This window comes from Pelodiscus sinensis, chromosome 12, assembly GCF_052426305.1.
Source record: "Pelodiscus sinensis isolate ZL-2025 chromosome 12, ASM5242630v1, whole genome shotgun sequence".
In the NCBI taxonomy this organism is placed as follows: domain Eukaryota; kingdom Metazoa; phylum Chordata; order Testudines; family Trionychidae; genus Pelodiscus; species Pelodiscus sinensis.
In genome coordinates, this window is record NC_143063.1 from 29,871,274 (window position 1) to 29,884,702 (window position 13,429).

Sequence of the window (13,429 nt, forward strand, 5' to 3'; positions counted from 1 at the left end):
ACACAATTCTGACTAATCTACAATTAAAATCTAACATTATGTCAGACCCCAGACATGGTTAAAACAGTCACATGGGATACGGTTGCTGGGAATCCCACCCGTGAAATGATAGAAGAATATTGCCCATAAAAACTACCAGGCAAATTAAATTAATCTGTAGTGCTTATGCTAAAGGACCTGAGTGTCTGCCTTAAGGAGTTTGAGATGGGACTTTGGAGAAGTATATGGATCAAAATAAGGGGATGGATTCTACTGACACACATCAGCATACTTGTTATTTTTAAGGTTATAAGTTTATCACATAAGAAATGTATATGTTTACACAAAATGGCAACGGAGCACTCAATAGTCTGCAGTACTCGTTATATCTTAGAGATAGAAATACAATCTAATATAAAATCCAAAGATCAAAACAGCCACATTCCTACATTCCAGCATCACTACACAGTGATACTTCCTCATCATCTCAGCTGGACCAGTCTCCCTTTTCCTACACATACCATATCCTCATTTCAGCAACACTTTCTATTTATAGTTCTTTCATGGTTTATAAGAGTTAATAAATTAATAGCTGTTGAATAAATGTTTAGTCAATTATTAGAGTCCATTATATAAATTGGTTGCTTAGAATGGTTTTTAGAGAAAACTGTGCATTTCATAATTGCTATCAACTTTTCTATGCAAAATCTTTACAAACAGGTTTTTGGGATGCTATTAAACTTGAATGATATGAAATATTAAAGGCACAGATAAGCATGATTGTGATTATAATGGATTAATGCATTATGTGAGTCACTTTTCAAATCAATCCCTGTAATCTGTTTCATTCTGTAACATCCATTTATCACAAACACAGAAAGCGAGTTCAGCCTTATGTAAATTAAAAGTATATTAACTACTGTGTTGCTTTGTGAACCAAATACAAAAGCAATTAAATGCCCCTATATATATATAGGTGCAAAAAGGATTTTTTTCTGCATTTTAATTGCACTTAATGTTTATTTCTGAATTAAACTCTGACATTTTGAAAAATAATCCAATAATGCTATCATATTTTCAAGGTCACAGAACATGTAGTGCTGTTTACTTTGAAATGAGAACAAATTTCAAATCTAAGTAGGATATACATTTAAAAATCCATTTAAAATTCATTTGTGATTCAGTGTTTTTCAGACACAGAGTTTACACATGCTGGTTTGGCCGCTAACTCAATGAACATCTAATGCTATGAGAAAATATGAAGGCTAAGCAGAGAGTGAACATAATAGGTCAAAATCAAATTGGATGGTTTAACTGGGTTTTAGAGAAAACACATGAAATGCCTGAATCAGTAATCAGCTTATGAGGAATGGAAATGTCAGACCCCGACAGATGTGAAAGATAAGCCGAGAGGATACTCTGAGAGCTAGGGTAGTCAGCTTGCCTCTTTCCTTGGGGGAACGAGACGCTTTCCCATGCAATAAATAAGACCACAAGGGACTTTGTAAATTGGACAATCATTTGTATTTACGGAAGCACCTAGAGGACCCAGGTGAGATTGGTGCCATGTTGTATTATACAGTGTATAAATATACATTAAGACACAGTCCTTGCCCCACATGGCTTATAAGCTAAACAGACAGGACAAAGGACATGAGAAAGGAAACTGATCTTAATTGTGCAGGTGTGGAACTGAGACACAAAGAGATAAAATAACTTGCCTAAGATCACTTAGGAAGTCTATGTAGCAGAACAAGGAACTGAATCTATGTTTGTTGAGTCCCAGTCTAGTATTTTAGACTCAAGACCATCCTTACTGGCACAATTAATAATCTATTATTTAATTTCTTGACTATCCCCAGGAAAATAGTAATGCAAAGAAATCCATCTTTGACTCAAAATCAGTTGGACCCATAAATTGTGATGAGGCTGTCATACACACAGGTCATTTGGACACCTTTTTGTAGGACTTGCATATGTGCACAAGTTTTGCAGGTGCTGCTTCGGCATCTGTATTAGAAAACATCCAATAGAATACAAGAAACTGTGGACGTAGAGCTCTGTTTTCTCTTCTTTCCTACTTTTCTCCTGGAGCCAGAATTCAATCTATTTATAAAATGGCTCCCAAAATCTGTTCTTGGGATAAGAAATGGAAACTCAACCTACTTTTATGGTGGTTTTAAATTGAGAAAGGGTGTCTATAGTGTTCCTTTAAAATAGATTTAAGGGTCAAATACAGTATGACATGCTCAAAGTTAGAACAATCAGAGTTTAAACATGACACACTCTTTTCATTCAGCAGTATCGTGATTGGCTGGCAAGTATTGATAAAAGAAATAACAAGGTAAGATAACATCCCAAGCTACCTTAAGAGCATTAAACACTAGAGGGTAAAGTCCCACACCATGTGATAAGACTGTATACTTTGGATATAGTGCTTGTAAAGCCAGATGTATAGTAGATTGGATGACTCAGAGGACTGGTAATGGAATAGGGAGCCTTTGTTTCTAGGTTGGTGGTTCAAAGCCAGCTTAGAACAGCAGGGCTGAAGCTGTTACCAGAGGATGATTGTTTGATGGATTATGATAAAGTAATTGGTAGTAGCAATACAGATAATTCCTAAATCTCCACCACAATTGTCACTAACTGTAATCCTGGCTGGCAGTCTCAGCAGACAAGCCCAAGAGATGAATAGGTGTGCAGACTGAACTAAAAAGTCTCTCCACTATTTCAAGGACATACTGACAAATCAACATGGGCAAACTTCCACCCCCAGTGCTGGTGCTGTGTCTTGATTGTGGAAAAACATAGGACTGACAGTCTTTAGAGTAACAATCTGACACCTTTTAAAATACTAATTTTGGTAATGGGAAACATTTGAAAGGCTTCTAACTCTTTAAAACATTCTAGAATAAATATAGTGACATGAGAAGTGTCGCAGACAACATGGTGGGAATGAGGCCCTCTATATGCTTATTCACAGTCATGGCCACTAGAAAATGACAATTTTGGGTCAGTAGTGGCACAAGGCTCATACCACATGTCCTGTCCTGAGCTAGCCATCCTTCTTCATGCACAGTCCACCAGTCAGGCCTTGCAATAAGAAGCTTGAGCAGTTAAGGTCAAACTTACATACTCATGAAGACCCTGAACTTCTCTGTGTAGAAGTTCCTGAGGCAGGCACCTTATCCACCGTGCACTTTATCCAATGCGCTCACCATTCTTTGTTCAAGGGTTCATATCATGACAACTATAATCCATCTCAAAGGTTTTTTTTCAGTCTTTCACTAATGCCATGCTGAGTTAAGGAACACACCAAAATTGTAATTTGCTTATTCCAGAGCAGGAGAAAAGAACACTTCTCTTTGTGTTGCTGACTTGAGGAGAAACTAGGTCAGAAATATTAACCTTAGTATCTTGTGTTATAATGTGTAAATTTATTTACTTCATCCTGTAGATATGCCATCTATTTAACATGCAGGATGGAGGAAGGTCATTGTATCAAGAAAATGGGCCTTCAATTAACTGGAGATGAATGAGTTAAAGAATGAATTTAGAAGCCTGCAGTTGGTCTGTGGGACTCAACTGACAAAGTGCCCTCTACAGAAGTAGTTTCCATCATAATGCTTTACATTTTCTAAAACAAATCTTCCTGCACATTCATGAAAAGACAAAGCAGAAAATCTGCCTGATACATTATCTAGCCCAGTAAAGAATTACTCACCCCACCAAATCTTCGGAAACGCTGCAGGACTTCATTATTGATGAAACAAGACTGTGAAGGATCATTGAGTGCTTGGTCCAATAAGTGGTCAATGAAATAAATGCCTGGTTCAACGGTTAGCACCATGCCTTCCTTAAGAACACGAGCAGTTCTCAAACTTTTGAGACCTGGCAGTTCAATGCGTTCAACTCCCTAGGAAAGAAGCATTTATTTTAAATGACTGGAAAACAAATCCACAGTTAGCCTTTTATTAAAAGTCATCTAGGTTGAGTCCTCCAAGGATGTACAAAAGCCCAAAAAGGCTGAAAATGCACCAGAAAGTGGAAATAACACAATACAACCATCTCCATCATCACTGTCATATCCATGTGCATTTCTAATTGATTCAAAGCTTTAAATTCAGCTGTATAAACTGAGCTTTTCTGCACTGTCTCAATGCTGGCTCATCATGTACTCCCACCTTCTTTAGAAAAAGAAAACATGATTTGTATTATTTTTTCTTCCTGCACTCTTTCTAAAGAGCTTCCAGTTACAATTGTAATGAGTTACAATTCTTGAAATACATGACAATTTTATTGCTGAAGGAATTGAATTTGGAAGCATAAGAACTTTTCTAAGGATGGATATGCAAATCCATATCCTTACTAAATGTTATTAAAATATGCATTTATTATCTTAATTAAAAAACAGTGTACTACATTTCTCACGTTCAGTGACTTCACAACAGCAGTCATTTGGAACTAGATTTTTTTGGACTCAGATTTCCAAGCAACAAGATGCTGACTGATTTTACTAAAAACATAGTCAAAGCAATCAAGTTCTGACAAGTAAAACACTCTTCTTCCCAAGAAGGACAATTATATATGAAAACATGCTTAGTCAAGAATAGAAACATTGCAGAGACTGGCTGAGGATATTAATCTTCTTCCCCAAAATGTGCCAGGTATTGCTATACACGAATAAAAAAAATCCCATTCCTTTCAATTAAAACTTCACAATTCTTTGTGATTTCAGCATAGTCTTAGAAGCAAAATATTGTGATGTCCATAGGGCCACAACTCTGCTAGCACTTACATATGTAAATCTAAGCATCTGTAAGTATTTTCCACAGAAGCCAATGGGACTACTCATGTGAACAGAGTCAAGCTTGAATTGAAGTGTTTGAAGGTTCAAGGATATGCTCCTCTCTGGTCTCCACAGATCTTTCCTAATTCATCCCTTAAAGCTGGCATCCTTGTTCATAGCGGGGTTAGATCTGTTAGAAGAACTATTTGTGATGGTGAAACAAATAACTCCTCCAGTGACTAAGTAGGTTTCTTCTCCATTACCTTCAAGTCTTTGTCAGCTGAGGGACAGAGACTGGGTATAAAAGTGAACGAAGGTATGTCAGGTGGCAGAATGAGGGGTCTGAATCAGCTATATTTTAATTTTCAGTGAACTGTCTCATTTCAAAGTGTATAAAACTCTCAATACCTCTGTTTGATCAAAAACTCGGATTTTCAGTTCAGAGAAAGCGTATTTTCCAGCAACACTGCATGGCAATTTCAAGCAATAACGTCTATTGTATTTTTGCCCATCCCCTAAATTGTATTTGTGGTTTCCATTTTGGATGTGATGCCTACTATGGCAATATTTTTAAAGGTGGGCATGTAATTCATACTTAACTAGCTAAAAGCTACTGATTTTCAGCAGTGATTTGAGTCTCATTTGCGTTGACTTTAGTGGGAATTGTGGGTGTTCAGCGTCCTTTGAAAATAAGGCCTATGTTAGTTAAGAATTGAGTTTTGATTATTTCCAGGGTATATTTGGTAACCCCAGTCTCATTTATTTGGCTGGCTGCTTTAGATCAGGATTTTATGATTATTATTTACCAGGTTTAACCAAAACCAGGCAGTTCAGATTTAATCATTTTGCTTAATTATGACTGGGAGACAATTAAAGCATCTAAGATTTCAATATGTCTTAAATACTGAAATGATGGGCTTAGTTGGGGGAAGGCTTTGCCTTCCTAAACCACCAGCCTAGCCCTGCTCACACTCCATCCCCAGAATGCCTGCAATAGGAGTGCTGCTGCCCCCAGCGCCCACCCTCCCTGCACTGGGGAAGCTGGAACAGTGCGGCCTTCTCTCTCCCCCAGTGCTCTGGGAGCCGCACCTTGTGGCCTCCTCCCCTCCCCTGGTGCTCTGGGAAGGTAGGGGAGCCACGCTGCGTGTACACGCTCCCTCCTCTCTCTTCCCCTCTCTGGTGGTTTGTGGAGTCTGGGGTGCGCTCAGTGTACTGCCCTGCAGCCTCCCCTCCCTGGGGCGAAGTTGTAGGTGGAGCTGGGGTCCTGTCTCTCCCCTCTCTTTATTTATAACTGAACAGAGACAGAGCATCTTTCTTCCACTACTGTCCCCCAAGTAATGTCATCTTGTGTCTTATACGGTATTGCTTAAAGCCAAGGAAAAAGACATCCTGTTTTGGGGATTAATCTCTTTTATGAGCTGTAAACAAAGCTGGGCCTTTTGGAGATTTTTCCAAATATAGCTAAGGTGCTCTATACAAACTGCCCCTGAATCAAGAAACAATATTTGGCTCCCCAATTATGTTTTGAGTAAATCATTCCGAACAAATTAGATACATTAATTTATAGTGAAACCTCCCCCCCCCCCCAAAAAAAACCCCCCGAGGTGCCAAAAAGCTCTGAAGGCATCATTGCAACTGGTTTTTTAATTATTTCTTTCCACTTAAAACAAATGAGACATTTTCTTATAAAACAAGATCACTAAGTTCAGCTTTCAGACCATGGCACAGATATTGTATTTATCCTGCTTTTAATACTTCCTCCCAAGAGATGACAAATGTTTGTGATCAATATGCACAGAGTAATTTAAAATGGCTCTGGTAGCAATTTTCAAATTAGAGCTGTTTCTGACAGCCAAGCTTTTCTGTTCTAAATTCTACCCGTAGGTGCTTTGGATTTTAGTAGAGGCTGGGGACGTGGTTATGGGGTAAGGCTAAATTTGCGCACCAAAATGTCACAGGGGATAAGCTCCAGCAGAGAGTAAAGATTGAGGAGATTAGATTTTCAGAGTTACAAAGCAGGAAACTTGTCGCTAAGGTTGAAGTCGGGAATTTAAGGCTCTTTTGGTGGGGGTCAGCAAGATGTACACTGGAGTATTTTGGCAATGTGTGAAAGAAAAGGACATAAGGCCAGTTCCTCCCAAAACATGTCCTGTTGGCCTCCGAATCCTCTGTTGGTTTCTCTCTCTTTTATAAATGAAGTTTCCATATAGCAAGCTCACTCAACTAACTAGCACCTTGAATCAAGCACTGAATACTCTAGTATTACTGCTTGTTGAGAACTGAACTGGAGGTTCTACATGAGAGTACTGCATCACTTGACTTTATTATTTGTATTCCAGTAGTACCTAGAAGCCCCAGTCATAGACCAAGACCTCATTGGCTAGGCTAGTGGTTCTCAGACTTGTGTACCAGTGACCCCTTTCACACAGGAAGCCTCTGAGTGCAACCCCTTGTATAAATTAGAAAAAAAAACTTGTTTAGATAGTTAACACATACCTTCATCATGTTCACTACTCATATGCTGGACGCAAAGAAGGGTTTGGGGGGTGGAGCCTGACAGCATGTGACCCCCCAAGTAATAACCTTGCAAAGGTTCCTAATCCCCAGTCTGAGAACCCATATACAAGTAACAAACAGACAATTCCCATCCCCAAAGAGAAATGCAGAACAACTGTACAATAAAAATTTTAGCACCCACGCAGAGGTATTTTGGGAAGCCTGGGTTTTGAAGAACTATTTATCTTACTGTAAACTGAAGCAACAAACAGTATGCAAAAACGATGTTCTAAAATTATGATTTTATTCTGACGTTCTATTTGCATTTGAAAATTGAAACACGCCCACAGTAAGCACAGATGTAGCACAGAGTCATTTGCAACTGTTCTCCTGCCAGGTACATCGGATTCCAATTAATGGTTCACATAAGGTTAAAAAAAAAAGGGAGGGAGCAAGTTTAGGCAACAAGCACTGTCAAGGAAACAGGAGAATTATTATATAAGCTGAATATACTTATATTATATATACTACTATGCGGTCAAAATAAAAGTTCAATTTAAGAGAAGTGGGCAGGATTATGAAATACAGTTTTTTTTGGAATAGAACGGAAATTAGGAGGTGAAAAAACAAACTGATTATCTCCTAGTAAAAGGATCCAACTAAAATGAAAGGGCTGCAATGTCCCTGGTGTGCCTTAGTACATGGACATCTTGACACCATCAGGAGTTGATAAAAAATAAGTTCTTATTCTACTGAGGGATACAAAGTGTTTTACTAATTTAAGGTCCAGTTTTGTAGCATTACCAGATGTAACGCTTCCTACATAATGTGAAAAACCTTAAAAAAATTACGAATAGTCTCTAAGGTGCTGCAAGACTAACAAAAAATGTAGATGGCATCATGAGCTTTCGTGGGCACAACCATTCATTCATCAGATGAAGTGGTTGTGCCCACAAAAGCTCATGATACCATCTACATTTTTTGTTAGTCTCTAAGGTGCTGCAAGGCTATTCACTATTTTCTAAGTTTTTTCAGTTACAGACTAAAACAGCTACCCCTCTGAAACTACATTATGTGAATAGTTCGGGCAAGTTTAATGTTTCCAATTCTTGGGTCCTCTTGACTTTTGCTTGGCACAGAACCTAAGAGGAAGCCCCAGTCCTAGGTTAGCTATATCAGCTGCTAATAGCTCTCCAGGAGCCATTATATTAGCCAGGGATTGCCTGCGTGCAGAGATGCTCTTATAAACACCCTTCTACAGCTCTCAGAGAATTCTTATCAGCCTGATTAGGACAGCTCATAGTGGCTGTAGCAAGGACCAAGATCTGATCCAACAGGATTATTCATAGATGCAAAAATGGGACAATATTCAAAGGGCTAGGCTATTGAATGGTTTCAAACTATACACTAGTACTTTTTCTTACAAAGTTTCCAAGGGATTCTTAGGGTGGTGGGATCTCAGTTTTAGATTCCATCCAATGCAGTACAGTCATGGCCATGTTATTTAATTAAAAATCAAATATTTAAATAATCAGACTATCAACATTTATATTATACTTACTAAATCTCTATAGAAATAAGAGTTAAGTTGTTCTGTCACCCACTGTACACACCTACATCTAATTACCTCATTTATCAATGAAGAAAACAAAGCCCTGAATCAGTATAATAAAACCTCAAATTTCATATAATTTGTCCCTTCTCCTTAAAACCTTGGTTATCTTGCTCAGTGAATTAAGTCATCTTCACTGACCATTCTGCCTGGATTTTTATCAATAGCCCTAGCAGACTGAAGTAACCTAAAGTTGCTGCAAGTAAGCTGAGTTTGAAACTGACAGCAGATTACCTGCTTGAAGCTTTGCATATTTCTCCTGGTATTTGGGAGTCACAGTGTCTTTTACTAGTCAGAGCTTTAGTGACGCAAGTAAAAGTTAACATTAGGGCAACAGAGGCCACAATGTAATTTGACTATTTTAAAGAGTTTTTCTTCTTTTCATAGGCACCATGCTCAGCAGCAGGCTGAAACTGAACTCTCAACTTCCCCTGCAATGAATGGAAGAGCATCAGAAAGCAGAATAATCTGTCATTTATTATAAGTAGCACTGTATGTTTGGAGTCAGGTACAGTGCAATTTTAATACACTGACATAATTTGGTTCTCATCTTAACTTCCTGTGTTATTTTTGCTTCCTTATTCTCAGATGTCACCTACTGCCATTATGAAAGTACTGAAAGATACTGCATTTCTTTTCTATTTTAATAGATTTAATAAAATTCAGGAATGAGGGTAAATGGCAGATATTGAACAGTAAAATCATCATGTTGCCAGCTACAATGTAATCTGAAAGAATAGGAGAATATTCATATTTATAAAGGGAATTTACTACAAATGAGCAAGAATCACAAAACTTCTAGGGAAATAGTTTTTATAAAGAAGATTGGATTACATGATTATGGTGGTGGTGTTTTTTTTTTTTTTTTTTTTTTAACAGAACATATGTAGGCCATTATGGGCTTTTTCCTTTGTGGGTCTTTTATCATTAGTGTTGACAGAAATTACCTTTGCAAAACCCCAAAGGCTTAAAACACCCCTTAGGAATACTTTTTACATTTACTTTTACTTATATTCTATATATAGTTTAAAAGATAATTATATTATCACAATCATATTCGGACAACTAAAAGTTAACACTGGAGCAACCAAGGCCACAACATAATTTGGCTATTTTAAAATTTTAAAATTATATCATCACAATCTGCACTTGAAGTAAATTGCTCTAAACACACCCATTTATGCATCTGTTAGTCCTTGTATTTTAAGGAGGGGGTAAGGATTCTGGATAAGTCGAAGTTCCGTAATGTGGCTGCATTTTATCATGAACTGAACTTTCTCCTTTTCTGTTTATGTTAAAAACCTTTATTCACAGAAAAGGCCTTTGGGACCAACTTTCCTTCATACCTGTTGAATTACATAGCCAGGTTGCTTTAATAGTCTTACAGAAAAGATCCTATTTTGTACAAAACACCACATTTTTTAGGGTAATTTCTGTAGCACCTTATTGGTTTCATTTCTAATAAGTCCACAGGATTTTTCTATATAGGAAGCCCTTGCAAAATATCTTCTTGGCAATACTTTGCCTGCTGATTGCTAAAGTGGCCCACATGGAAATGTATTACTGAAAAGAAGGTGAATTAAAATGAAATGAGAAAGAGAAGCAAGTACCTACTTATCTTCACTCCAGATACAGTAAAAAGGGTGATTGTCAAAGGGAAATCATTTTTAAATGGGTGAGCTACTAGTGAGGTTCCACACAGATCAGTTCTTGGCCCTATGCCATTTAAACATTTTTATTAGTGACTAGGAAGAAAACATAACATCATTACTGATATAAAGTTTGCCCATGACACAAAAAAAGTTATGGGAGCAGTAAATCATAAAGAGGATAGGTCCTTGGTACAAAACAATCTGGATCATCTGGTAAGTAATCAATATGAATTTTAATATGGCTAAGTATAAGTGTATACATCTAGGAATAAATAATGTAGGCAATTAAGACCAGAGATGTTCAAAGGAAAGTCAATTCTACAGTTTTTAAAAATATTTTTGGATAACTTGAGATGTCCACATGACAGTTCCTAAGCCCAATTTAACTGATTTATGACAGAAAGTTATAAAGCATACTTAGTATTTTAGAGCCTTACAACAGTCAATTAATATAACATGAAAATGAATCGTGAAGAATCAAGAGACAAGGAATCTGGATTTTAAAAGAAAATTTCAACCATATCTGTCATTGTAAATGTTTAATATTTTTCAGTTAAACAGGCACAAACCCTATTTGGATCTCAAAGAATTTACTCAGGAAAAAAAAGGAGAGTATATGAAAGAACTATATCCATGATTAAATGCTACTATGGTTGATTCCAAACCCAATGGCGATGTCATACTTTGAAGTTAACTTTTTCTAAGAGCCAGATTTTCTGAAGTACTTGACATATACCACTGGGCCCAGTTCAGATTTTCAAACCTGCTCAACTCTCATTTAGGGGCCTACTTTAACCATCCAGATTTTCAAGTGTTCAGCATTCAGCAGCTGTCATAAAAAAGTTTACTATTTAGGACAAGGTTTTCCACGAGTGATTCACGGTGGAGAAGTTCTGAAAATCAGGGCATTCCCATAAGTCTTGGCCATAAATGTACCTAATATGCCACCAATATTGTTTGCCAAAACTAAAAGCTTTTACAAAGCAACAAAAGATCCATCCATCCATTCATCCATCCAATTTGTGCATCTGTCTGTGTATCTGTCTTCCAGGAATGTAAAATCCCAGTTAATCAGTTAAACGTTAAATTAACCTAATGTTTAACTGGGATCCAGGCTGGCAGTCCGGCTGAAGCAGCCAACAACGTGCAGGGCTCCCCCCCCCCCCCCCGGGGCTAGCTACCAGGTCCAAGCTCTGCTCTGGGGCTGGGACTGGCTCTGCCATTGGCTCCTGGCTCCCACCACTCACAGGAGCAGCCGCTGTCTGCAGTGGGCCCGCGGACAGAGACTGCTCCGTACACATGATCAGTCCTTCTCTGTGGGGCACTCAGGCCTGCTGCACACAGAGGCTGTTCCAGACGAGAGCAGCCCCTATGTGAGGCGGACCCTCTGCAGGACTGGAGTAGCCCTCTGCCTGCAGCAGGCAGGGAATTTCTCCATTCCCTACCTGTTACCGGTTACCTGGAACCGGTGAGCATTACCTATTTAGGGTGGTGCTCACTGGTTAACTAGTTAACTTTTTACATCTGTACTGTTTGCAAGTCTGTTTGTTCAAGAACTCTTAAACGGTAACAGCTAGGACCACCAAATTTGGTAGGCAGCTTCCTCTTATCATAACTTAAAGCAAGATTAGGGTTTGGTTGCACTAGGATAATCGGAAGAGCTTGGAAAGGACAGATTTCCATAACATGGAAAAGGAGGGGCTGTTTGCAGGGAGGCAATATTGAGTGTCCACTGGAGGCAGCGAGCTCGCAGAGGAGAGCTATCCTGCAGGGTGTCCTCTGGGGGCAGCTGTACACAAAGGGAATGGCCAGCAGGGCTCAAGCACTGCCATCTTGCCTGCCAGCACACTGGGTAAGTAGCTCCCCTGCCCCAAATCTTTTCCCCACTCCTGGCTCTTGGCCATAGCACTGGAGGAGAGAAAACCCATGGTGACCGGGAAGGCTAGGGGGAAATAAAACGCCTATGCCAGACAGGACCCCCTGTCCTGAGCTCCTTCTCTCCAACAACTCTTATTCTCTTCCCCCATCACCCTGAGCCTCCTGCTTTGCACCTTCCCCTCCACCCCCACTGCAGCAAGGCCCTGCCCTGACTCCTAAACCACCAGCTCCCTGCCCTGAAAGACCCAGGCAACACTAGATAAGTCATCTAGAGAGAGAGAGAGAGTGAGTGTGTGTACACAATAAAACACTTTTACAGTATATTTGTATATATTTGTCAGTGTTACTGTCAAAGGATAGGAAAGTGCTTACTGAATGATGCATGTGAAAGTTGCTTACTGGGAAAAAAAAACATATTACTGCCAATTTTGCAAAAACCTGGCTACTAATGAATAACTAATCTAAGCTAACAATGTCTGGAATCAGTTTTTGGAACGCAGAACACTTTGTGATGGATGGAAATTAGGAAATGAAAATGTACTGTGTTATTCCAAGGTTAGCTGCTTATTCTTGACAAATAATTGAATAATAAGCAGTTGGAAAGTTTCTCTCTTTAAAAATCATTTTTAATGCTTTCAAAAATTCTCTCAGCCAAAAGCAAGTAACTTGCTTCTCAGCTAATTAGAAAATAGGGCAGGATACGGCAAGCATATGCACAGAATGTCATAAGCACACAACCAGCATTGTGAAATTCCTCATAAAAACTGTTTACTTGGTAAATGTTAAACATACCAAAATAACTTCACAATTAATAGAATATATTTAAAATGTATCTAATAATGAGATGATAGTGAAACACAGCCAAGAGCCTTCTTTTACTTAACATGGACAAGCTATGTGCTCATGCTGCAATATCCAACTACAGTAAAACTCCAATTGTCCGGCATCCAATTGTCTGGCACTCCCAATAGTCTGGCAGCAACTGGAACCTGGAAGTGCTCTGGTCAGCCGCTCTCACGGCCG

The 13,429-nt window shown here is 38.7% G+C and overlaps 1 protein-coding gene across 1 annotated transcript in view; it reads right to left on the minus strand.

The window, feature by feature from the left end:
• Nucleotides 1-13,429, minus strand: part of PEPD (peptidase D) — a 254,950-nt gene that overhangs the window by 4,629 nt on the left and 236,892 nt on the right. The window contains exon 14 of the mRNA XM_075940101.2: nucleotides 3,704-3,895. Within this exon, the coding sequence (XP_075796216.1) occupies nucleotides 3,704-3,895 (192 nt within the window). The remainder of the gene's footprint in view (nucleotides 1-3,703; nucleotides 3,896-13,429) is intronic.